This window comes from Danio rerio, chromosome 7, assembly GCF_052040795.2.
Source record: "Danio rerio strain M-AB ecotype USA chromosome 7, GRCz13ab, whole genome shotgun sequence".
NCBI lineage: Eukaryota > Metazoa > Chordata > Actinopteri > Cypriniformes > Danionidae > Danio > Danio rerio.
Genome location: NC_141027.1, coordinates 73833190 through 73860825, shown reverse-complemented (window position 1 = coordinate 73860825; position 27636 = coordinate 73833190). Strand labels below are relative to the sequence as shown.

Sequence of the window (27636 nt, the reverse complement as noted above, 5' to 3'; positions counted from 1 at the left end):
CTCCGGGTGCTCCGGTTTCTCCCACAGTCCAAAGATTTGCGGTATAAGTGAACTGAATAAACTAAATTAGTGTAAGAGTGTATGGGTGTTTCCCAGTACTGGGTTGCGGCACGAAGGGCATCCTCTGTGTAAAACATATGCTGGAATAGTTGGCGTTTCATTTCACTGGCGACATCAAAATGCATGAATGAATATGTAAAAATTACGTACATGGATTGTGAGTAGCATGTTTATTAAAACATATTCTGTTTTTTATTCATAATTAAAGACCCAATACTGGTTTATTCTAACTATCTTTTAATGATTTATTATTTTATTTTCACAGTATATTTTCAGTATATATTTTTTACATTTTCAGAAGATCTATTAAGATAAAAATATAATATTAACTTAAACATATCACACATAATCTTCCTAAACACTTTCAGTTATTCATATATTTTTAAAAAATCAAGTTAAAAGTCGATAATTAAATTAACATAAAAAGATAATTCTATATATTCAAATTATCATAAGTCATTAATTAATTCATTCATTCATTCATTTTCATCTGCTTTTCTGGGACCGGGTCGTGGGGCAGCAGTCTGAGGAGAGAACCAGCCTAGACACTTAGTGTATGAGTGTGTGTGTGAATGTGTGTGTGGATGTTTCCAAGAGATGGGTTGCGGCTGGAAGGGCATCTACTGCATAAAAACTTGCTGGATAAGTTGGCGGTTCATTCCGCTGTGGCGACCCCGGATTAATAAAAGGACTAAGCAGACAAGAAAATGAATGAATGAATGAAAGTAGGTTTTCACTTTCTAATTACAGATATCTGCTCTTCAACCATTAAACCTGCTTCATTTTGTTTAATGTTGCAGAAAATATGACAGTTCCTAATTTTGAGGTTAATGCATCTTTTTTAATACTTTACATATAAGATTTAAAAAAAATATGAACAACAGAAAAACAGTCAAAAACAGCAACAAAAAAATCAAACATACAAGCAAACACCCCCAACACTTATTTCTTCTTTATAGCTTTAACAGAAGAGGCACATAGCTAACAGTCTGCAAACATCAAAGTCCTCAAGCGTCAAGTGTATGATTTTTTTCTTTAATATAGACTAGACTGTCAATAGGAATACCTGATTGCATAATACTTTTAGCGAATCCTTTATTCCCACTTAAGTGCTGTGCCAAAAAAAAAAAAAAAAAGGCAGGAACTTTAAAGATACTCACAGAAGCGTCTTTGATGGGCTCTTTTCCAGCCGCCTGTTTGGCTATTCTGTTGATGATGGGAGCCACATTGGTGGGACCGTAGAGCTGGATCTTGGGCAGGCAGTTTTGGTAGGCTTCCACGACCCCCTGGATCTCTGATCAGAGAGAGAGGAGACACGGCTATCACTTCTCTTCTGGAGGCTTATTTGTATTTCTCTGACTGTCTCAAAGGCTTTCTGAGAGCAGCGCCGAGGAATTGGCAGCGAAAGCAACAGATTTCGGGATCAAATCAGTCGAGAGATGGACTTGGAGCTCCTCTGCAGAAACGTGAAAGGACTGAAGCAATTTTCCAAAGGCTTCACACGTTCTCTTTGGGTGTTAAAGCAATTGTTCACTCACAAAATGTCAAATTAGGTCATAATTTATTCAGGCTCAGGTCATTTAAAAAAACCATACAATCATTCTTTATCCATGAAAACATTAAAATGCTAGTAATATAAAAAATTGTGCTATGAAAGTTGCAAAGGCTTAGCAATATGAGTCTTTAAAATCAAGGTGTATTGATTTACATGTATCAATAAAAGTCAATGAGTATTGATTTGTAAGTATGTATCAAGAAATATTTTGTTGTTGAAATATCATTCATATTTATAGCTGGATAAATCCTGTTTAAAATGGTATCTGTGTCCAATCCAGTTACCAGCTGGTCAAACAAATTCTTTGTTTCAAAAAAACTAATTAAAGAGGAAGTTCACTACAAAATTATTTAAAAAAAAATCCTCACCATTTACTCATGCTAAAGTGGTTCTAGACTTTCATGAACATCTTTCTTCTGTTGAACACAAAACAAGATATTCATACATCTATATGCAACCCAGGCTCATTATGATTACGTACCTCTATATACATTTCTGTAGAGCGCAAAATACTATCCAGGAGCTACGTTTTTAGGCAGTTTTTGTTTTCAGAAAATGCACCAGAGGCCGCTGTGACGGCATCCATATTGGGCCAGACCACACACCACACACCAGCTGACTGGTGGAGAGGAGACTTAAGGCTGATTTATACTTCTGCGTCAAACGCCGGCGTATGCTACGGCGCTGACGCATAGCCCTTCGCCTTGGCCGTCGGCGTCGCTGACGTGCATCTCTCAAAAATTGTAACTACACATCGCAACGACGCATAGCGCAAGCTCTGTGATTGGTTGGCTTGGTAGCTCTGACGAGTCTGGGCGGGACCGAGAGCCGCGCGAGCTGGACGCGAGCCCAATGGAGCGAGTGTTTACAAGTGTGGAGTCCCGTGAAGGAGCTCCTGATGGAAAGTTTTGTTGTGTGTTTACCTCATAGTTAAAGTTGTTGCACGTCCGCCGGTTCCTGCCTCAAAATGAGCGAGTTTGAGCCACTTGTACATTCAGGAAGTGTTCAGGAAAAGCAAAACAGCAGAGAAGAAACTCGACACAGAGGAACATTTACACCTCACTGCCCACTAGCGTTTCGGAAGTGTTAATGCAGACCAACAGAGACAGCGCGCAGAAGTATAAATGCACAGCTACACGCGTTGCATGCGCCGAGGGTTACGCCGGTCACTTGACGCAGAAGTCAAAACCAGGCTTAAGTGATGAAGCCAATTATGGTATTGCGATTGCTAGGAGGCCATGATAGACCGAGGCCAGTGGGCAGATTTGGCCAGGTTGCAGGGGTTAAACCCGTATTCTTTTTCGAAGGACTTCTTGGGATTTTTAACGACCATGGAGAACCTCGATTTAATGTCTCATCTGAAAGACGGCACTCACTGAGCAGTATAGAGTCCCCGTCACTATACTGGGGCATTAGGACCCACACAGATTTCAGGTTGAGTGCCGACTGCTGGCCTCATTAACACCACTTCCGGCGGCAACCTTGCTTTCCCATGTGGTCCCCCATCCAGGTGCTGACTGGGCGCAGCCCTGCTTAGCTTCAGTGGGCGACAATGTGAGAGTTGCTAGCTGCTGGCAATGTATCCGTATGTACCCGTTTGCCCCTGTGTTTGACCATCGCCTGTATGACTACTCTTTAATAAAGCATCAGGTGGATCCTCAACTCTGTTGTCAGCCTCCCAATGCTACAGAATCAAAACATTCATTTTCAAAATGGGGTATACTCCTTTGTGTTGAGCACTTTCCATTTGGTCTATTATACTAATAATAATATGATAATAATAAAAAATAATAAAATAAATAAAAAAGGAAAAATAAGAGATAGAAAAAAAATTAAAAAGTTATTTTAAACAAATTAATTAAAATAATTAAAATAAACAACCTGACCTCGTCTACCCTTTCATGCAAACTGACCAGAAGCCTCAGGGTTCTCTTCCGGGACAGCATGCCAAACCTGCTAACATCCTTGAGCAATATTTAAGTGTGAACTCTTGAAACAGAATTACTACAAAGTATGTTGTATACTGTAAATAAATAAATAAAAATAATATTAAATAAATAAATAAAAAGAAAAGAAAAATAAATTAATTAAAGTAATGATAATAAAATAAAGAAAAAATAAAGAAGGAAAAAATAAAACATAAGATAAACAAACTAAAATAATATTAAATAAATAAATAAGAAATACTAAAATAAATAAATTAAAATAATAAATAAATAAAAAAAAATATGATCTTATTCAATATTATTCAAAGGTGGCATGTAATGTAGCACACAAGTCATATTGAATCACTGTTATGGAATGTTTATACTGTAGTTCGGTCTTTGCTCAACATTTCACCTTCCACAGTCGAAAGAAAGTCATATAAAGAACAAAACGTCAGTGAGAGTGAAAGTAAACGATGACAAGTAAGTAAACTTTCTTATAACTGTGAAAAGCTTCAAAAACATCACTGAATGTCTGTGTTTAGCTCTCAGGAGAGACTAACGCACAAAGTGCCTGTCACTCTTACCTTCACATTCATCGTCCTCTGGGTTGAAATTAATGGCAAAATCATGAGACACCTGAAAAAACACAAAATACAGCTTGTTTAGCATGCTTTTACATCGGGTTTCTTGTTTAAAACCTCAATTCAAGGTCATAATTCCTGCTGTTTAGTAAATCATGCAGCGCTTGTGTGTTTTTGCATGTGTTAGTTTGCACAACACTAGTCTAACCTGACAAAAGTCTGTCTCGTTTGTAAGAGCAACAAATAATAACTTGACTTCAAGTTGATCATTTGGAAAAGTGGCAGAAGGTAGATTTTTTCTATTGAATCATGTGTTGAACTGCATCCCCATCATCACAAATACTGCAGAAGACCTACTGGAACACGCATGACCTCAAGATTCTCACAGAAATCAGTCAAGTTTGCTGAAGGAAAAATCATGGTTTGGGGTTACATTCAGTATGGGGGTGTGAGAGATCTGCAGAGTGGATGATCAACATCAACAGCCTGAGGTGTCAAGACATTTGTGCTGCACATTACAAACCACCGGAGAGGGCAATATCTTCAGCAGGATAGCGCTCCTTCTCATACTTCAGCATCCACATTAAAGATCCTGAAAGCAAAGAAGGTCAAGGTGCTCCAGAATTGGCCAGCCCAGTCACCAGTTGTGAACATGATTGAGCATGTCTGGGGTAAGATGAATTGAAGCCATTGATGATGAATCCAAAGAATCTTGATGAACTCTGGGAGTCCTGCAAGAACGCTTTCTTTGGCATTCCATATGACTTTATTAATAAGTGATTTGAGTCATTGCAGAGATGTATGGATGCAGTCCTCCAAGCTCATGGAAGTCATACACAATATTCATTCTGTTTCCACTGCAGCATGACTTTATAATCTATACTGGACATTATTTCTGTTAAGTGACAAGACTTTTGTCTAAGCAAAGTCAGATCTTACTGTCCTAATCAAATAATTAAAAATCAAGGCATGATCATATTTTATTTTGGTAAAATAAGTGTAATCGAGAGGCTTTTGCCTTTCATATTAGCCACTTCTGATACCAAATGATCAACTAGAAGTCAAGTAATTATTTGCTGTTCTTAAAACCTGCATAGGCGACAAGACTTTTGCTAGGTATTGTATGCATGAAATCATCTGACGATGCTGCTAAAACAAAATAGCTGAATTTTCCAGTGTAAGCAACAACCACCGTGGGCCCCCTCTGGTACTTCTTGTAGCACATTGATTTTTCTTTGTTGAGAAAGACATCCTGAATATAACTATTATTATTATTATACTCCCTTGAAAAGGAAATAGACCTCACAGCTACCGCAGAGCAATCTGCCTGAACAAACAGACCATAAAATGAAATCATGTGACAGTTTACTGTCAGCGCTAGGGAAGGCTTTGCAAGCTGTTATTATATTAACTGTGGGAAAATAGCTGTTAAAAATTGGTATTACATTAGAGAGAGAGTCTGTAAATACAAATAAAATAAGTTATGAATTTGCATATGTGAGATACGGAGACGGCTATTTGCAGATCTGTTTACAATAACAAGTCTTAAAATGAAATAAGAGGTACTCAGAGAGAGAGAGTACACTTCCTAGTCTGTTTGTTTATACTTTGTAACGTTTTTAAGTATACTTTTGTAACACTGAACAATAATTTTTAATTTAGTTAATGTTATTCTTTTTATTTACTATGAACAAATAATGAACAATATATCTATTACAGTATTTAATAATGCATTTAGTTGATGGAAATACAGTGGTTCGTTACTAGCCCTTGTTACCTCTCAGTGCCCACTTTGAATGTTATCACTCGATTGAATGGGCATTATCAGTGGTTATCAGCTGATAGATATAGGCCAGTAGGGGCCTTCTGCGCCTACTAGTAGGCTTAAAAGGTTGTTCTCATCTATCCACACGAAATCTACGCGTGTAGATTTCCGCAGATGGTTAGCCCATCATTGATACTGTTTATTTACTTGAGTAAATGTGTGTACATTCATATTTATTCCATTTTTAATTTAATTTCAGTAATATTATTGACTAATATAAAAATATTTTTTATGATTTATTCACAAATCATTTTGTAAAGTAATATTTTCTGTCTTTTAGTAGAGATATTATATGAGAGACTTGCTTTGTTTACCAAATAAAGTGGATCTAATTGGATTTGCATTGTAAACATTAAATGACAGTTAAAATGCATAAATTTGCAGATTTTAAACAAAATGCTGTGCAGAAATGGTAAAAAACGTCCGCAGATTCCGTCTGGCCCTAATCGTAAGTTAGATTTATATGTAATCTTTAAATATATAATACATTACATTTAAGTTTCAATTAAAATTGCATTAAAGTATATTTTATTTCATTATATTTGCTTAAGTGAAATTATAATGTCAAAGCCAATTATGAAATGATACATTCAGTCATGCTTAAAAAAATGTTGACTGTGGTATATTTTAAATATTTGTAATTTATTTGCTATAAAAATGCCTATTGTAATTTATTTATTACAATAAGTGCATCAGAAAAATAAACAAAATTGCAAATATATATATACATCACAATTAATTAAATACCTTTATCTTAACAATATAGAAATTAATATACAAAAAGGGTATTTTACCTCATAATTAGGTGGAATTCTTGCTCCGAAGCCCAAAGCAGAGAATCGTTTGTCACTGTAATCAGATAAATAACAAGTATTAGAAATGAGCTATATTTAATCAATCATAACTGATCAAAATATTGCCTAAGGGGGGTAATAATATTGACATTAAAATGGATTTAAAAAATTTAAAACTAGTTTTATTCTAGCTAAAATAAAACAAACAAAACTTTCTCCAGAAGAAAAAAATATTATAGTAAATACTGTGAAAAATTCCTTGCTCTGTTAAACATCCTTCGGGAAATATTTGGAAAAGAAAAGATAATTCACAGGAGGGTGAATAATTCTGACTTCAACTGTATGTGCATCAAAGTCAATACTAGAACTACTTCACACTCAGTATGAATACTAGGGTGAACATGGTGTGCTGCTGGGGACAGAGGTGTGCGTGGAGAGTGTGACAGGATGAAAGAGACTCCACGCAGCAGGACAGCAGATTCACACAGCTGATCCCTCAACAGGCGACAACTCACAGCAGCGTGACGGGAACGAGGAAGGGGACCGTGAGGTCAGGAGCACAGAAGCGTGCAGTGGAGACATAAGAAACAAGATCACCACAGGCATCGCGAGTGTGTCTTTCACTTGCTAATGAAAGCTAGATGAGGCAGCTGCATTCTGATAGCTGTCACCAGAGGCTACTAATGCTGGAGAATCAATCCTGATCCAAAAAGTTGAGGCGTGATTTGAATGAATCCCAGTTGAGGCAAGTCTGTGGAACAACTTTTCATCAAGTCACTAATTTGAGTGGTGAAAACTTCACGGAGCAGTTAGGTGGATTGGATTGGACTGGAATCTCTTTATTGAGCCGGAGGGGCAATTTAGTGCACAGCAATAGCTGACCCAATACAACACACACTTAAACATAAAAGTTGACACAAGATAATACAAAATAAAATAAATAAAAGGTAATGGAGATCCCAACCAAAGTGCATTCAAACAGCAGGAATAGACAATATACATGAACAAAATACAGGCTTAAAGCTTAAGAAACCCAACGTAGCCTTCGCTAAGCTCCGCCCTCCTTAGTTACTGTTGCTACGCCTGTCAAGCTTTTGTGCCTGGCATGGCTTTTTCAATGTGTGTGCGCCGGTTTCAGACATGGCCAGGGATATAATGTCATTTTTGGCGAACAGGTGGGATATCCGAGAAAGCCAGACAAAAAAGACTGCCCCCTACAGAAAAAAACAGCTTAAACCAGCCTAGGATGGTTGGCAGGTTTTAGCTGGTCGACCAGGCTGGTTTTAGAGGGGATTTGGCTATTTCCAGGCTGGTTTCCAGCCATTTCCAGCCTGGTCTTAGCTGGTCAGGCTGGGGGATGACCAGCTAAAACCTGGGAGGCTGGGAGCCCCGCCAAAACCAGCTATGTCAGGCTTAAACCATGCTGGTCAAGCTGGTTTTAGCTGGATTTAGCTGGTCATTTTCCAGCCTGACCATCTAAGACCAGGCTGGAAATGGCTGGAAACCAGCCTGGAAATGGCCAAAACCCCTCTAAAACCAACCTGGTCGACCAGCGTAAACCAGCCAACCAGCCTAGGCTGGTTTAAGCTGGATTTTTCAGCAGGGCAGTCTGCATTACAGGAGTATATTCACAACATAATAGGCAACCGATTAGAGAATAATTAAATAAGAATTTAAGCTAGCTTAGCCTAGCCGCCTCATATGCTGACCATTTAACAGCTTAGTTCATGCTCAGCAGGAGAGGTGAAGTTTAAAAAAAAATTTTATATTAACAAATGAAACCGTGATTTCTCTATTTTTAGCCAAAAAGTCTGATAGATTAATTGTTGTGCAATGAAATATAGCGTTACTAACCGACAAGGAAACACGCATGACAGTGCTTTTACATAGTTCATTCATAGAAAGAACAGCCAGAAAGGGAAACTGATTGATTTGTGCCGGATATTAGCATCATTGACCCAAAACAATGTACAGTAAGTTACCTATAACTGTCAGTATGTTGGCGAGGCAGTGGTGCAGTAGGTAGTGCTGTCACCTCACAGCAAGAAGGTCGCTGGGTTGCTGGTTCGAACCTCGGCTCAGTTGGCATTTCTGTGTGGAGTTTGCATGTTCTCCCTGCCTTCGCGTGGGTTTCCTCTGGGTGCTCCGGTTTCCCCCACAGTCCAAAGACATGTGGTACAGGTGAATTGGGTACGCTAAATTGTCAGTAATGTATGAGTGTGTGTGCGAATGTGTGTGTGGATGTTTCCCAGAGATGGGTTGTGGCTGGCATCCGCTGCGTAAAAACTTGCTGGATAAGTTGGTGGTTCATTCCGCTGTGGCGACCCCGGATTAATAAAGGGACTAAGCAGACAAGAAAATGAATGAATGTCAGTATGTTTGTGTGCTCTTTTTAAATGACTGAAAAACAGCTGGGGGTAAAGTATATTGATCGCAGCTGCTCAGTTTGTGATCATATCTCGGTTTTGTTCTGTTGATTTGTAATTACAAATATTCGTAGCTTGAAATATATGGAAATATGATGTTCAGTAAAGTTAGCAACAGATTCGCAGATTCGTATTTTCCGGGTCAAAAACTCATGTCATTATGATCTATTCGCTATTAGTATGACTACTTTACTAACGTTATGGCGAATGCTTAAACGGGGCAATGTGTTATTGGAACAAATGAATGCAATTATCTATTTGACCTAGTCCATTTAAAATAGGAGTGGTGGGTGTGATTTTTCCAAGTAGTATTGGACCCTGGATTAAAACTTAGTTTATCTTGAAACATCATTTGTGCACTATAACTGTTGCGCACTATGGAGCATCTTCATCATTTGGCCATCTTTGAGGCACAGTATCTGAATAATGTCACTAAACCTAATGAAATGTGGATATTTTTCTAATTACTGCTGCTGAAAATGATCAATTTGCTTTAAAAGTTACAACAAATCAAGCAGAAGAGAGGAAACAATAAACTTTCTGAGGTTGGCTAGGATTTCTAGCGCAGCCGGTTTGAATGCTATCACTCGATTGAATGGGTGTTATCAGCAGGGCTAATTTCCTTTTTTGATCACCAGCCACTGTGGCTAGAAGTTTTCAAATGTTACTAGCCACTTAGCATTTTCACTAGCCATAATTTTATTGTTGGGAAAATACATATTATATGCATAAATTTGACTTTGGCATGCTAAAATAACTTGATTTAAATTGTGTTATGTCCTCATGCCTTCTCGTTCATGTAACTTTATTGTGTGGTTTGACCTTGCTCAATGATGTTGAGCAAATGTGTTGGGGTTTAATAGTATCGACTGCTGCACTATAACTACACTGTTAATGATTTTTGTAAACTACACAGTATTTAACTGTAATGTAAACTGTATAATACTGTATGACAGTTATGCATGTTACTTTATTTTAAAGTTGCATTGTGAAAATTACTGTATATTTAACATTAAAGATGTACAATACTGTAAAAATAAATACAGCAAGATAAATGGTGCTGTAAATGTAAATAGTATTTTTGCTGTACTTAATTTACAGTAAGTTAAAGGTGGACTGCTGCACTACAATAACACTGTTAATGATTTTTGGAAATTACACAGTATTTAACTGTAATATGAACTTTATTTTACAGCAGGACAGTTATACAGTACTGCATTTTAAAGTTGCATTCTAAAAAATACTGTATATTTAACAGTAAAGATGCAAGTATATATGCAAGATAAATAGTGCTGTAAATGTACAAACAGTATTTTTGCTATAATTGATTTACAGTAAGTTGGACTGCTGCACTATAATTACACTGTTAATGATTTTTGTAAATTACACAGTATTTAACGGTAATATGAACTGTATTTTACCGTATGATGGTTATGCATGCTACTTTATTTTAAATTTGCATTGTGAAAATTACTGTATATTTAACAGTAAATATGTACAATACTGCAAATATTTATACAGCAATTTAAATGGTGCTGTAAATGTAAATACAGTATTTTTGCTGTAATTGATTTACAGTAAGTTCTTGGTGGACTGCTGCACTACAACTGTACAATTAACAATTTTGGTAAATTAAACAGTATGTAACTGTAAGATTAACAGAATATTACTGTAGGACAGTTTTACAATATGTTACTGTATTTTAAAGTTGCATTGTAAAAACTACTATATAAAGGTATACAATATTGTAAATACAAATACAGCAAGATAAATGGTGTAAAATACAGTATTTTTGCTGTAATTAAGTTACTGGCGAACTGCTGCCAGTAAGTTACTGTAGATTCTACAGGAAATCCTTAACAGTGTAGTAATTAATTACTTTTTTGAAGTAACTTTCCAAACAATGTCCCAACAATGTCTGAATCCTTAACAATGTAGTAATTAATTACTTTTTTGAAGTAACTTTCCCAACAATGTCCCAACAATGTCTATAGTCTTTGCTACCACTTCCTGAGATTCTTCAAAATCTTCTTTTGTGTTCAACAGAAAACAGAAACTCAAAGTTTTAAAACCAACTCTGTGTGAGTAAATAGTGAGCAAATTTTCCTTTTTAGATGAACCGAGGACATTGAAGCTCAGTTTGCGTTTCTAAGACTCAAGTCTGGGCCCATGTGCAGCTCAGCTGATTCCCCTCACGTTAACATGTTTGGTTGCCTGAAGACATCCTGCTGTGACAGCTATTGAGGGTGTTCCTGATCCATGAAGAGACGCACGCTAATCTCTAGCATAACACAATCGCCATCACCATAATCACATCAAAACTAATGTTAACGAGAGCCATCGCGCGGTGATAATTTGTTTACCATAGTGAAGAAAGGAAAGATTACTGGGACAGGCGCATGAGAAGACAAATATTACAGCGGTCTCCTTCAACTCTTGACTTCCAGCATCAAACATTAAACTAAACCCATTGAAGCCCAGCAGGGAAATAAAGACGCCAAGTCTGTGGATTTTTTTTTTTTTTTTTTTTTTTTTTGGATGACTACAGAGGAATTAAACGAACTGCCGTATGAGAAGGAGAAGAGTTGAAACTGAGGTTTGGGAGAGTTCAGAAACTCAGCATACTGAATAGAAAAAAGTGACTGTGTGCTTTTTAACTTTGCCAGATCTTTTTATATGCTCAAACAGGGACATTAAAAGGAATTGAAAGTCTAAAAAGCATAATAGCACCACTTTAAAAAGAGCTGTTTACTGCTTGATGGATAAAGGTGGATAAAAAGAGGCATACTGAGAAATAGGAAGCTGTTCTAGATTCATGAGCTGATTTTAAAAACATTTTAGTCACACTTTATTTTGAGGTACAATTCTTGCTATTAGTAAACCATTAACTAAGACTTTTTGCTTAATAAACTACTTAATTGCTGCTTATTAATAGTTAGTAAGGTAGTAGTTGGGTTTAGGTATAGGGATGTAAAATATGATCATACTTTAAACACTCACCGGCCACTTTATTAGGTACACCTGTCAAACTGCTAGTCAATGCAAATCTCTAATCAGCCAATCACATGGCAGCAACTCAACGCATTTAGGCACATAGACATGAGCAAACCGAGCATCAGAATGGGGAAGAAAGGTGACAAATGATTTAAGTTGCCTGGTCTGATGACTCTCAATTTTTTTGTCGTGGCATTCATTTGGTAGGGTCAGAATTTGGCGTCAACAACATGAAAGCATGGATCCATCCTGCATTGTATCAATGGTTCAGACGGGTAGTGGTGGTGTAATGGTGGGGGGATGTTTTTTGGCACCAGTTGAGCATCGTGTCAACGCCACAGCCGACCTGAGTATTGTTGCTGACCATGTCCATCCCTTTATGACCACTGTGTACCCATCTTCTGATGGCTACTTTCAGCAGGATAACACGCCATGTCATAAAGCGCTAATCAACTCAGACTGGTTTCTTGAACATGACGATGAGTTCATGTACTCAAATGGCCTCCACAGTCACCAGCTCTCAATCCAAAAGAGCACCTTTGGGGTGTGGTGGAACGAGAGATTTGATTCATGTATGTGCAGCCTACAAATCTGCAGCAACTGCATGATGCTATCATGTCAATATGGAGCAAAATCTCTGCTGAATATTTCCAGTGACTTGTTGAATCTATGCAACGAATGATTAAGGCAGTTCTGAAGGCAAAAAGGGGGTCCAACCAAGTACTAATAAGGTGTACCTAATAAAGTGGCCGCTGAGTGTAGGTACTAATAAACAGCAAATATCCTATTAATAGGCAGGTAATAAGCCAGTACTTGATTGTGGGAATAGATACTAACATGCAGCACAGCTAATTTAGTCATTTCCATAAATAATGTTGTTTATTGTGCATTAAGTTTATTTGAAATAAATATACGGAAAAATCTGAAACTCTTCCTTTGCTGTGCTTTGTTTACTGGCATTGTCTAAAAACTTGGCAGGTCCACTACAGAAACATCACTTGTGTAACACTGTCAGATTTGTTATTCATGTGACGAAACACATGAGTATAAAAATTGGATGACATTCTGCATCTTATGGGTCAGCACAACCAGACTTGCAAATGTCACATGCTGGTAGACAATCACAACTGAACCCTTCAACAAATAAGAACAGAAATATAATCTCAGATTCAGATTTCACGTCACAGTTTGTTTATTTATTCATTTCTACTTCAGTAATAGTCTAAAGGGCGGCACGGTGGCTAAGTGGTTACACTGTCACCTCATAGCAAGAAGGTCGCTGGTTAGAGTCCCGGCTGGGTCAGTTAGCATTTCTGTGAGGAGTTTGCATGTTCTCTCCGTGATCGCGTGGGTTTCCCCCACATTCCAAAGACATGCGCAATAGGTGAATTGAATAAACTACATTGGCCGTTATGTATGAATGTGTTTGTGAATGAGAGTGTGCATGGGTGTTTCCAAGTACTGGGTTGTGGCTGGAAGGGCATGTGGTGCGTAAAACACACTAGCAAAAAAGTTGGTTCATTCAACTGTGGTGACCCCTGATAAACGAGCGACTAAGCCGAGGGAAAATGAATGAATGAATGAATAATACAGTCTACTCTAGATCATTTGCTGCTCCAATGAGCATGACCACAAACCGTGTCCAAATCTGAAACACATTTAATAAAATGACCCCAAATATGGGTAACCTTAAAAATAATTACTGTATTACAGGTTAAATAAGCAAATGTGTTCTTCAGGGACATGAGTGTTTTACTAAAGCAGCCGAACTGGGCCAAAAGGTTGACATACTTGTTGCTAAGCAACTAAAAACAAACCCATTATTTTAGTATGCCTCATATAGCTATTAGGCGACGCAGTGGCGCAGTAGGTGCTGTCGCCTAACAGCAAGAAGGTCACTGGTTCGATCCTTGGCTCAGTTGGCGTTTCTGTGTGGAGTTTGCATGTTCTCCCTGCGTTGCGTTCCTCCGGGTGCTCTGGTTTCCACCACAGTCCAAAGACATGCGGTACAGGTGAATTGGGTAGGCTAAATTGTCTGTAGTGTATGAGTGTGAATGAGTGTGTGTGGATGTTTCCCAGAGATGGGTTGCGGCTGGATGGGCATCCGCTGCGTAAAAATGTGCTGGATAAGTTGGCGGTTCATTCTGCTGTGGCGACCCCGGATTAATAAAGGGACTAAGCTAACAAGAAAATGATATCTACCTACCGCTCTCCCTTGTGAGGCTAATATGGAGGTAACTAAAGCTGTAATTCATCGAAATTCCGATAGGCCTGGCTCCATAACACATTTCTATTGACCCCACTGTTAAAATTGCCGACTTTACAGCAGACAAAAAGGTGTTTACAGCCTGGTACAATGAGTGATTTTGGTGTATATAGCTAATATTACTCTTCATGACAACTGTGAGGGGGTGAATTTTTTTACTACTCATGTTTTTTCTATTAAGTTATATTAAGCATAATTAAGGGCGTGGCCACTTGAGTGACAGCTAGGTCTTGCTGGTCGTCGTCACGTCACCTAAGCTGATTCCGGCTGATTAGTCGCTGAACTCTGCATATACATTGTGTTTTTGTTTTGTTTTATTTGCCTTTTCACAGTCAATTGCTTTTTGTAATTATTTCCGACAATAATCAGACGATATGGCATGCTGTGTGCACTTAAATGTGCTCAAAAACCATTCAAATGGTCTGGATTTCCCAGGTGAGTGCAATTCTTATATACTTATACACCATATCTATAAACATATTTGCTTTATTTAAGATCATTTATCATTTGTATTTTTCTTTAGAACTGTAATGCACTCCAGAATCGGACAGATTGATTAGCTGCGGGCTCTAGAACAGTCATCTAAAACGTTGTCATACAGTGTTATGACTGGATTTCATGAATAGCCTCACATTTACTAACACAGGCTATATTTGAAGCATTTGGAAGTCATTTGTGTTTCCCCACTGTAGAAAAACATCCTAAGAACAATGTTTAGTGGCTCAATGTGTTATAACAGTGTTTTTAAAAAACTAAATACTTTATAGCTGTAATGTACAACCAAGCACATGTGGTCAGAACACAAACGAGTCGCAGGTAATGAAGTATTAAGCATTTCTCTCAATGAAAAGCCTGTCTAGGCAAAATGCGAGCAGGTAGCTCTGCTCACGCTCCGCCTCTTTGCCCTTGTTTGGTTACCCCCGGTTGGAGTGATAATGCACAAACAAAATGGCACAGGTTGGCCATACCCACTTTCAACCCAAGCTCATACTGGAAACGTAGCCCGGCGGATTCTGGAGACCGCGATTTACGTGGCCGGAGGTACACATTTTTTCGAGCGATTGCTGTGAGGCGGTCTGGTGCCGCTCCGCTCCTCTTCGCGCTTGCCGGCTGACGGCTCGCCTATGTGTGGAGGGCTTTCCCGCTGCAGCCAGTTTGTCCGCTTAGCTCGCAGCGTTACGTCGGCGGAGCGGAGGCCCGGAGGAGAAGGAGCTGGCCGCGGGAACAACCGGGATCGGGGACCGGGGAAGAGCGGTTCCAGAAATCAGGTAAGATGAAAAACAGAATCCGAAAAATAAGGGCGAGAATGCGGTGGGATCCTATAACGCGGTCGAAATCGAAGACGAGGGCTTTTGCTTTTTTTTTTCTGGACTGCTCCTGCAAACTGTCGCTTGGGTTTAGGGAAGGAGTAGGAGGAGGAAAAGCAGGGCGGCGGCGGCTTTTCACGTGAGAACAGCGTGGGCGAGAACAGCGAGGCACTCGAGACCCGAAAAAGCGCGCACAGCGGCCTCTCGCGGATCTGCGAAAACAAAAACTGCTCGAATACGTACCTATTCCGCGGTCTGCAGAAACGTCCGCGGGGCTACGTCTCCACAATGAGCCCGGGTTGCCCACTTTTAGCTTCATTTGCGCTCTTCAGAAACTTATGGGTGATGTCACGGATACTACATCCATATCTTTTAGTCTATGATAGTCACACAGTTACACTTGTTTACTTCATTACTTAAGTAATTATGTCAATATTAATATAACATTACATATAACTTATAGTATTCTCTTTGTGCTGCTGAATCTTTCCTGCCATATTTCAGCATTCCAAATGAAGGTTTTGATGCTCTGTATCCATCAGCATGATTTATATGTATGATACAGTGATGGCTAACATGCTAAACATTCACACGTCCGTGATTGCGAGGCAAGCTGTTCCAGCAACTGTGATTTCTTCCCTCATTGCCAAATGATTTGCAAATGAGTAAAAAAAAATAGTGCCTTCTCAGCTTCCCAAAAGCATTCAAGCAGTCCTCAATAAAATTGGGTCACAAGAGGTCCGTCCATTTTATTCAGTCATTTTCCCATTCAAATTACTCACATCCGTTCTCATTCAGAAGTTTGATTTCACAATTTAGCTTTATTAAAATAAATTCATTAATTTATTCTTTTTTTTTTGGCTTAGTACGTTTATTCATCAGGGGTTGCCACAGCGGAATGAACCGCCTACTTATCCAGCATATGTTTTACACAGCGGATGTCCTTCCAGCCGCAAACCATCACTGGGAAACATCCACACACACTCATTTTCACACATACACTATGGACAATTTAGACTACCCAATTCACTTATACCACATGTCTTTGGAGCACCTGGAGAAAACCCATACGAAAACAGGGAGAACATGCAAACTCCACTCAGAAATGCCAACTGACCCAGCCGAGGCTCGAACCAGCGACCTTCTTGCTGTGAGGCGGACATGCTACCCACTGCGCAACTGTGCTGCCCTTATTAAAATAAAAAAGTCAAATAATTATTTTTTAATTCTAATTAATTATAAAATGAAATAATCTGATTAATGGCAAATTAATCTCTAATTCAATTATTATTAAATGTGTGTTAAATAATATGTTAAAGGGGTCCTATTTTGCCCCTTTTTCACAAGATGTAAAATAAGTCTCTGAGGTCCATAGTGTGTCTGTGAAGCTCCAGCTTAAAATACCCCACAAATAACACCTTATAACTCTTTGAAGATGATCCTTTTAAGCTTTGCTAAAAAAAAAAAAAGCGATGTTTTGGTGACTGTCGCTTTAAATTTGAATGAGATTGTGCTCTTTCCAAAAAAGGGCGAAGCCGCAAATGTGTCAGCATAGTGGCAGATTCAAAAAGAAGAAAGAGCAACGTCCTATACTAATGAATATTTTCAGGCTCTGTGTGACACCATTGCGCATATTGCAGATATGTTTCAGCAGAAAAATTTCCTTGATTAGTATGCCAAAATAAGAAAATAATTCAGCGACACGGTCGCCGTGCCACCCATTCTGGATAAAGGTGAAAGAAAAGGGAGGAGGGGTTGATTTGAGAATGGGGGTTTCTTCCAGACGAAGATAGTTGTAGAAAGGAAATGAGGATATGTATAGTGACTTGGGATCTTTTGATTGGAGGATCATGATTAGCTAATGTGGGCCAGCTGGGTCAATCATGAGCACGTGCTCCTCTCGAAATTAGTTTAAAATTAAACTTCACTTAAAATAGCAAAAGTGGATTTAGACATGCCCTTAATGCTTTTGCACCATGCGCTTTAGATTTTGTGATTAGACTGTTAAAAGAGCCCATGGTTGAGACATTCAGTCATTTCGACTGGAAAACATCCACCTTGCCATCCACAAAGAGTCAGAAAAAACTGAGCCATTATAAAAACAGCAGCTTTTCTTGCTCCCAAATCAGAACACCAGAAAAAAAATTGTTTTTTACTTTCCCGAGGTCCTTGGAAAGATCACATCAGCACATCTCCAGCAACAATTGATGAGGAGAGTCAGACTGCCACCACCATACAGAGACTCTTATGAGAAAAACAGGGACAAACTTCTGTAATCCTGCCTTTAATAAAAGCCCAAAGGACAATCTGCAGTGAGCTATAAATCAGCAAAAAGTCAAATTAGTCATGATGCTGCCTGCCAAAACCAAACTGGCTCTGAACAACTGAAACATTACATGCGGCAGCAATTAGCCTACAATGTTGAGCTATGCTAATTGTTTTTTTTTTCCAACTATGAGTCATACTGCCAAAGTCTTTCAATTATTGGCTTGCAGAGAAACTCAGATGCAAACACATTAGTATTTGAATTAAACAATATGCATATGATTAGGTCACAGTGGTAACGTTTGATATTATCTAATGTAGCGTTAAAACATGTGAAATACTTCTATTTCAGGCCTCTGCCATTTTGTAAATTCTCTCTCTCTCTCTTTTTCTCTCTCTCTCTCTCTCTGCCCACCAAAAGGATGCATTAAGCAGGCAAAAATGAAATCAATATCCTCTTATTTTCCCTACCATTATCAGAAAAAAGCAGTGGGATGAATATGTCCTCACAGCACTGTGGATCTGTGAATGCAGCTGCGGGTATCGAGATTATGAAGAAAAAAAATATTTCCATCTCTAAAGCATCTCTGTACAGTAAAAGCACTAAATAAAAAAAATAAAATAAAAATGCATGCTTTAACTCATAGAATAGTAATGTATGCTACCTTCTTAATGCCCATTTTTTAATTTTATGAAGGATTTAGTCATGAATGCTATTTAAAAATAAATAAACAAACAAACAAACAAACAAACAAACAAATGTACTCTGTCAAACTTGTGAACAGCAGCTTAATATGGTATATAAATTTATGAAAAAATGAATGAATGATTGAATAAATGACTAAACAAAAACAAATGATTAAATAAATGATTAAATAAATAAATAAATAAATCAATGTTTAATGTTTTGTGAACAGCAGCTTAATGTGGTATATAAATAAATTAATAAATTAATTAATTAATGAATAAATAAATAAATTAATCAATTAATTAATAACAAACAAACAAACAAAAAAACAAACAAATAAATAAATGTGCTTTTTTAAACTTTTTATTTTAAATATTTTGTGAACAGAAACTTTATATGGTATATAAATATATGCATAAATAAATAAATTAATTAATAAAAAAAAATAAACAAAAAATAGATAAATAAATGAATAAATAATCAAAAATAACAAACAAGTGTGCTCTGCTCAACTACTTATATCAAATATTTTGTGAATAGAAGCAATATATCAATATGGTATATGGTACATAAATAAATAAATAAATAAATAAATAAATAAATAAATAAATAAATAAATAAATAAATAAATAAACCAACAAATGTGCTCTGTTAAACTATTTATTTTTAATATTTTGTGAACAGAAGTTTAATATGGTATATAAATATATGAATAAATAAATAAATTAATAAATAAACAAATAAAAAAAATAATTGAATAAATAAATAAACAAATGTGCTCTATTAAACTATTTATTTTAAATATTTTGTGAACAGAAGCTTAATATGGTATTTAAATATATACACAAATAAATAAATATATGAATAAATAAATAAACAACTGAGTGAATAAACAAACAAACAAACAAATAAATAAACAATAAATGAATGAACAAATGAATAAATAAATAAATAAATAAATAAATAAATAAATAAATAAATAAATAAATAAATAAATAAATAAATAAATAAATATTTTGCGATAAGCAGCTTAATATATTATACTGTAACAAGCTGTTTATATGTTGGCAATACAAAAAATAATGCTTTAATATTCTTCCATATAGCCCATTAAAATTCAAAATGATAGTACATAATATTGTACAATTTTGCATCACTGCTAAAATAAATAAATGTGCATATAGTAGAACTACAACTGAAACAAAATGCTCATTTATATATCTGAGAACATGTTGGATAAACAATGTATGAATTTCATTTATGTTATAGATGCTACCAATTTCCATATTGAACAATTCACAGACAACAGAGAAGCATATTTACGGATTTACAAATGTTACATATTAACACCTACATACACAAAAACAAGACTAGGCTGATAATAAAATAAAACTATGTGAGAATAACAACTCTTGAAAAACAGCAGCTCACTTTTTGAGGTTGTACAGTGATTGAGATACTCATAATTTGATTGGACGCTGCAGAATTTAACTTATTCATTAATGCGTAGGCAACTCAAGAGAGCCAAATTCCATTTTTTATGGAAGGGAGAAGAGGAGAAAAAACAAACAAAACCCACACCATCCCACCAGCATGATCACATCCGTCCTGTTTTTAACTTGAAGTGATCACCTGATGTGTGATGTGTGACCTGATTGGTGAACCCACACAGTGTAGGTGTTCCACCCAGGAAAGCTTCAAGCATCCATCAGCAAATATACGTCGCATAAAAACTCAGATATGGGATTTCTGTTTTCTTTAGCTTTAGGTGTGTTTATGCTATGTTGTAATATAGAGATTCCAGTTTCCAGATTCTGAACTTACACAGGTATGTCTTGATGGTTCTGTGGGTCTCGTCTAGCAAATCTGATGTTTTTCTAATCTATTTTCTGTCCTATTGGGGTCAGGTGATTGGCTGGGCCATTCTACAGCTTGATTTTCTTTCTCTGAAAGCATATGAGAGTTTCCTTGGTTGTGTTTTGGATCACTGTCTTGCTGAAATGTCCAACCTCATTTTCATCATCCTGCTAATGTAGATGTTGGACTGAAGCAGCCAAGATTCCACGAAGGGCAGATGGATGCTGAATAATTAGAAATTTCAGCTGCTGTCTGGGTATTCCATGCCTGTCTACACCTTCCTTTCTTCATGTGTTCAATACTTTTTTCCAGTGTCATTTCATTTTATTACACATAACTCCATGTGTAAACTAATTAGATTTGTTTTCTTTTCATATATATATCTCTTTGTTGTGTAGAGATAGCAGGGGATCTTAACTTATTATTCCAGGGCTGAATAATATTAGTTTTATGGTGAATTGCCTTCTCTTTTAGTTACAGTCGGTGAATGAACGAGGACACATGTAACTTGGTCCAAAATATTTATTACTTTCCGTGTGGTACAACAAATCAGTCACCTAAAATAGTCTCATTGCCCAAAAACCGCTTCTCCTTTCTCTCTCCCTCTTCCTCTCCGCTTCACACACACACCCCAAACTGCAGCTGGACTCGCACATTTTACAACACGTGTAAACATAACGGCTGTTTGTAATCTGATTATCAGTTATTTTCAACGCGTTGCTTGTCATGTGTTGTTGATGTAAGCTATACATGATGTAAGATATAGGCTATCGGCCTCCAAGTCTGAAGAATCATCGGTTATCGGTATCGGCCAAAAAATCCATATCGGTGCATCCCTATACAAAACCAACTAATTTGAGAATTACATTGATTGTTTCTGGGGAAATAAAATCCACTTTTAGATAATGTTAGCTGAAATTCAGCTTTGCGCAACATGGGCAAAACACCCTAATGCAATAAGCTCTTCCATTAAGCTTTGTGTTTTTGTTCATTAGCTTGAATATATCATTTGACTTACTGGGCTTTCATCAGAGAACAGAATCATCCCTTTGAAACAGATCTCATTATAAATGTCCAAGACGGTAATCAAGCAGCTCTTATAAGGCTAATTGTAGCAAGCCCACAACAACTTAAGCAAATATTGATTTAGTAATTGTGACTCAAGAACTAGCATTAAACAAAAGAGATCATGGATGTTTAAAGGATCAACAGTGAACATAAAAAAAACTGCATTAATGCACAATTTCACAATTTTCTGAATCAGACAGGAAAAGAGAAGGTGAAAAATTGCAGCATTGAGAGAAAAAGAGTGATTAGAGAGAATAAACCAGCTATTTTAACCACCCACACACAATCCTTCAGTTCTGTTTGTATAAATAAAGACCAAATAATGAAGGGAAATTCTGTTTGGCGTATTAGTCAGTTTAGATATCTTCCTATTGTCTCTCATAATGGGCTTGCAGAAGCATGGTGGTTTAATAAGGCACACTGATGAGTCTCCGGCTACAGTTGCTTGCAGTCATGGGTTGTAATGGTGCAGCCCCGAGGAAGCAAAGGGTCTCAGTTATAACTGAATGGACCCCTGATACCTTCAGACCTAAGCTAACCATTTTAATAGAGACCTAAGCTAACAAACAAAATCTCAAATTCAACAAATAACCTCAATTTATCAATTTTTTTTACGATTGTCTACAGAATAAACCACTGTTTTACAATGCTTGCCTTATTACCCTAACCTTTTTTATGTTTACATCCCTATTTGTTTATGAGTAGGTGCTGCCACTGGAATCTTTTCAGTTTAAGACTATTGGTCTCATTCACTTCTATTGATTTTAGACATTAAAAACAGCTTGTTATGCTGCTTGATGCTGCAAACCGATACTTTCTTATTATATTATTCAACTTTTTTTGTATAGTCATGATCACACTTGTTTGTAGAACAACTAGTTTGACCATTATCTACATCTTATTAGTCCTAGTCATTATTTCCATAGGCAAGTGAACCGGAAGCACGAAACAAGCAGAATAAGGTCAATAGATACTTAAAGAACAATTATTAGACACTAAAATGTCTTTATTATTGTGGTCATTTGCAATGTCACAACCTGATGCTGGCAAGATGTAAAATTTAAACCCGGAAGGCAAAAATAGTGTGAATGAGCAAACATAATCTACGAGCGAATATCATTTTGTTTGATGTACAACACAAAATCCTCTCCTAAAAACTCAGAAAATGTAGTTTAGAGTTTTATAGTCCTTGCAGCAATAATATAATAAGCAAGAAAGCAAGGAAGGAAGTGTTACCATTTTAATACACCAGTATGCTCTAGAGGGTGAACTTGACTCCCAGCCTACTCTTCCTGTTGAAAACTCTTCATTAAAAGTGCATGGCAGCAGCGTTTCAGTAAGCACTCCTCCTCAGTCGACTCCCATTCAGGTCTGGACGAGATAAAAAGTCCTGTCCAAGAATGGATTATGGACCAAACCAATGGGGTCAGCACCTGAGGGTGACTACCACTGAGAGCAACAAATGAGACACATTCCACAATACTGTAGATGGAAATTTGACATAGAAGCAGAACAGTGCTTGAATGTGAGCCATAGACTGTTGGCACAGTATGAAACAAATGATGAAATGAGAAAATCCTTTCCTGGCACCTCGTCAAGCACTAAGAGAGTCTTTTGAAGAACTTATTGTAATATTATGGTACGACAATGTTGTTGTTTCTTACAATGTGCACAAGAATTTATTCTCATTAATATGTCGTAATTGGAACTATGACAAACAGCAAATAAAGAATCATACTTGTGATGAATGTGTACGCATGCATCACAAGTTTGCGTCAAAGTTTGCGAATGTTTTTTGGAATAATGGATTTGGGAATGCCAAAAATGCCTTCATGGTGTTCCTCAAGGGTCAGTATTGGGGCCACTTTTATTTATTATTTATATCCTACCTTTAGGTCATATATTTCGTTCTTTTGGCATACATTTTCATTTTTATGCAGACTATACACAAGTTTATATCTCCACAAAACCTACAACATCGCACCCCCCTTCTGACCTTACCAAATGTCTAAATGAGATTAATACATGGATGACTAATAATTTCTTAAAGTTAAATGCCAGTAAAACCGAAGCCCTTTTGGTTGGCTCAAAATCTGTTTTATCCAAAGCTCAATCTTTTACCCTGTTTGTTGATAACTCCCCAGTCAATTTCTCAACCCAAGTGAAAAGTCTTGGGGTTATACTGGATGGCATGCTCTCATTTAGTTCTCAAATTAGTAATATCTCACGTTCTGCCTTTTTTCATTTGCGTAACATTGCAAGACTTCGCCCTTCACTATCTCAACAAAGTACTGAAGTGCTTGTTCATGCTTTGGTTACATTACGGATTGATTACTGTAACTCGCTTCTCTCTGGTATTCCTGATAAACAAATTCATAAACTACAGTTGATTCAGAATTCAGCGGCTAGGATAGTCACCTGCTCGCGTACTTCTGATCACATAACTCCGATTCTCTTTCACCTGCACTGGCTTCCTGTTCACTATCGTATACAATACAAAATCCTCCTCTTAACATACAAAGCTCTTCATAACCTGGCCCCTCGCTATCTTTCTGATCTTCTTCATTTGTACACTCCTTCACGCTCACTTAGATCATCTTCTGCTGAACTGTTATCTGTCCCACACTTTAAGATGAAGTCATTTGGAGGCAGGGCTTTTAGTTGTACAGCACCGAAGTTATGGAATTCCCTGCCTTTGCACATTCGCCAGATGGACTCTATTTCCAATTTTAAATCTCAGATAAAGACGTTTTTGTTTAGGATAGCTTTTAATGATTTGTTGGTTTAATTATGCTGATTGTCATTTTTACTGCTTGCATTTTTATGATGTGCTTGTAATCTGCTGTAAGGTGTCCTTGAGTGCTTTGAAAGGCGCCTAAAAATAAAAGGTATTATTATTATTATTATTATTATTAAAAAAACGAACTATGTTAGTATGTTGAACTTTGCACCCCTGATTGGCTAATATCTGCACTGGTGCTTGAAAATTTGTTAATTTTTAAACTTCTGCTCTGAAAGTTGCGACTCAATGGACCCACAACTCAGTACGGCAACGCTTGACCTCTCTCCATTCAAAGTCAATGAGAGTGTACAATGGAAAGTTAAAATCTACATGGGAATACAATGGAAAATTACAATGGAAAGTTACAATCTACATGGGAACACAATGGGATGTTACAATGGGAAGTTGCAATCTACATGGGAATATAATACACTGTAAAAAATGCAGGGTCCGTTCCACACAATTCATTCATGGTGCTCCAACACAAATTGATTAAGTTAACTGGTTCCACTTTATATTAAGTGTCCTTAACTACTATGTACTTACATCAAAAAATAAATACAATGTTCTTACTGTGTTTATAATGTATTTGAGAACACTTGTGGTGCTTTTGATTTGGGATAGAGGTTGGGTTATGGACAGGTTTGGTGGTATGGGTAGGTTTAAGGGTGAGTTAAGGTGTAAGGGATGGTCAACAGTGTATTTACAAATGTAACTACAAATGTTAACTACAGATGTAATTACATACATGTATTTAACCAAGCATAAGTACACAGTAAATACATGTATTTACACAATGAGTACATTGTAACAAACTATGTAAGTACATATTAGTTAAGGCCACTTAATATAAAGTGGGACCAGTTAACTTAACACTTTTATGTATCATATATTTCAAATGTATGTGTATTGAACATAAAAAAAATTGTTGTCCCAATGAAATCTCAAGAATTGTGTTGTTTCAACTCATTTTAATTAAGTAGTTTGAACAAGTAAAAAAAATATATTTTTTGAGTGTAGAAAGTTACATCAGCATGGTAATACAATGGGGCGTTACAATGGGTAGTTACAATCTACATGGGAATACAATGGGAGGTTACATTGGGAAGTTGCAATCTACATGGAAATGCAATAGAAAGTTACAATCTGCATGGTATTGCAATGTGACATTACAATGGGAAAGTTACAATCTACATGGGAATACAATGGGACGTTACAATGGAAAGGTACAATAGAAAGTTACAATCTACATGGGAATACATTGGGAAAGTTATAATCTACATGGGGATACAATGGGACGTTATAGTGGAAAGTTACAATGGAAAGATAAAATCTACATGGGATTACAATGAGAAGTTACAATGGAAAGTTACAATGGGAAGTTACAATATACAAGGGGAAAACAATGGGACGTTACAATGGAAAGTTACAATTTAAAGTTACAAGCTACATGGGTATACAATGGGACAATACTATGGGACAATACAATGGGAAGGTTACAATCTACACGGGAACACAATGGTATGTTACATTAGGAAATTGCAATGGAAAGTTACAACCTACATAGGAATACAATGGGAAATTACAATGGAAAGTTACAATGGAAAGTTACAGTCTACATGGGAACACAATGGGATGTTACATTAGAAAATTGCTATGGAAGGTTACAACCTACATGGGAATACAATGGGGAGTTACAATGGAAAGTCACAATGGAAAGTTACAGTCTACATGGGAACACAATGGGAAGTTACAATGAAAAGTTAAAATCTACATGGAAATACAATGGGACGTTACAATGGGAAGATACAATCAACATGGGGATACAATGGGACGTTACAATGTAAAGTTACAATGAAAACGTATAATCTACATGGTAATACAATGGGACGTTAAAATGTGAAGTTACAATCGAGATGGGAATACAATCGGAGGTTACAATCTACATGGAGTAAAATGGGAAGTTGCAATGGGAAATTACAATCTACATGGGAATATTAAAATCTTATTTTGTGTTCAACAGAAGAACGAAACTCCTAAAGGTTTGGAACAAGTAAAGACTGAGTAAACGATGACAGAATCTTTAGTTTTGGGTGAACTAAATTTAAAATTCTGTCCTGGTTTACTCACCTTTAAATTGTTCCAAACCTGTATAAATTTGTGAGGATCTTTAAAACCACTTGGTCCCCACTAACTTAAAAAAAAATACCAAGGGCCCTCACAACTCAAGCTGATGCCAGAGAATAGCAGTGAAGAAAGTTGACTGTTCCCCACCTGTGCTGCTGCATCAGGGCTGAAACATTATGCTTTAACACACTGCAACAGCAAAGACTACAAGCAACAACTATGGAGTGTCAGCCACAACGTCCCATCGGAGCCTGTATAATGCTGATGTTGCAGAACACAGCACAGAATCTAAACCTCTCTAAACTAAAGCTTGTTGACAGCCCACTGTTAGCTTGCTGAGTCATTGGGCACCAGTTACACTTTGCATTCTGCAGAAGATAGACATTCAGGTTTCCTGAGTAAATGATGACAACATTTTCATTTTTGGATTATATATTCCTTTTGAATAATACATTTAATATCAGCATGCTTTTTAGGAAGCCTACATTTGTTTTAATAAAAAACTATGCCTAAAAATGTTGGTTAAACTGGTCTGCACAGCCTACAGTGCTGGAGAGAATGAAGAGAACACTTTAAAGTTCTTATTGGTTTTCTGGATTTTTGAAATAGGTATGCATATTTAGTAAAAGTTCATTTGTGATTTAATATGTAAACTAACATTAATGCAACCCAGGTTCATTCTGAAAATGTACTGCCATATACATTTTTGATGAGCGCCAAATACGTCCCAGGAGTTTTGCAGTTTTTGGTCGCTGTGTACACATTTTGAGATCTCAAATATCTCTTGCGAATGCTATTAGTGCCTGCTGTTCTCACTTAAATCCACCAGAGGTTGCTGTCGACTGACTAACTGACCGATTGACTGGGCCACCCTCCTCCTTCCCTAAACCCAACCAATAGTATTTTCAAAAGCACCGATTGACCAGCGAACCCCATACCCCGTCGTTACGATCAACTCCTCTCTGCGTCACAAGTCCACCGAGTGAGCCTATGTTGCTTTAATGTGTCTTCCAATAAGATGGGTTAATCATTGTTTAATAATTTGTTGTCTATGAATTTATATTTGATTTCAGAAGTTAGTTAGTTGGTTGGTTCACTGAAAAAAAAAATCAA

General features: G+C 37.0%; 2 protein-coding genes and 1 long non-coding RNA gene across 5 annotated transcripts in view; 1 reads left to right on the top strand and 2 right to left on the bottom strand.

Moving 5' to 3' along the window:
- The window catches only part of znf143a (zinc finger protein 143a), a 705859-nt gene that overhangs the window by 338646 nt on the left and 339577 nt on the right, over positions 1 to 27636 (top strand). The gene's annotated exons all lie outside the window — the stretch shown is intronic.
- cpne7 (copine VII) overlaps positions 1 to 27636 on the bottom strand; it is a 115461-nt gene that overhangs the window by 15891 nt on the left and 71934 nt on the right. For all 3 annotated transcript variants that reach the window (XR_015496478.1, XR_015496479.1, XM_087262230.1), the window contains exons 12-14: positions 6744 to 6798; positions 4128 to 4179; positions 1221 to 1354 (exon numbers count right to left, since the gene is read on the bottom strand). Coding sequence is in view for 1 of the 3 variants with exons in the window: in XM_087262230.1 (XP_087118356.1) it covers positions 1221 to 1354; positions 4128 to 4179; positions 6744 to 6798 (241 nt within the window). In the remaining 2 variants the exon portion in view is untranslated. The remainder of the gene's footprint in view (positions 1 to 1220; positions 1355 to 4127; positions 4180 to 6743; positions 6799 to 27636) is intronic.
- On the bottom strand, positions 11706 to 16502 carry LOC147836219 (uncharacterized). The gene is made up of 3 exons (XR_015496486.1): positions 14403 to 16502; positions 11915 to 14361; positions 11706 to 11837 (listed from the first exon to the last, which is right to left on the bottom strand). It is a non-coding gene; the product is annotated as an uncharacterized LOC147836219 (long non-coding RNA).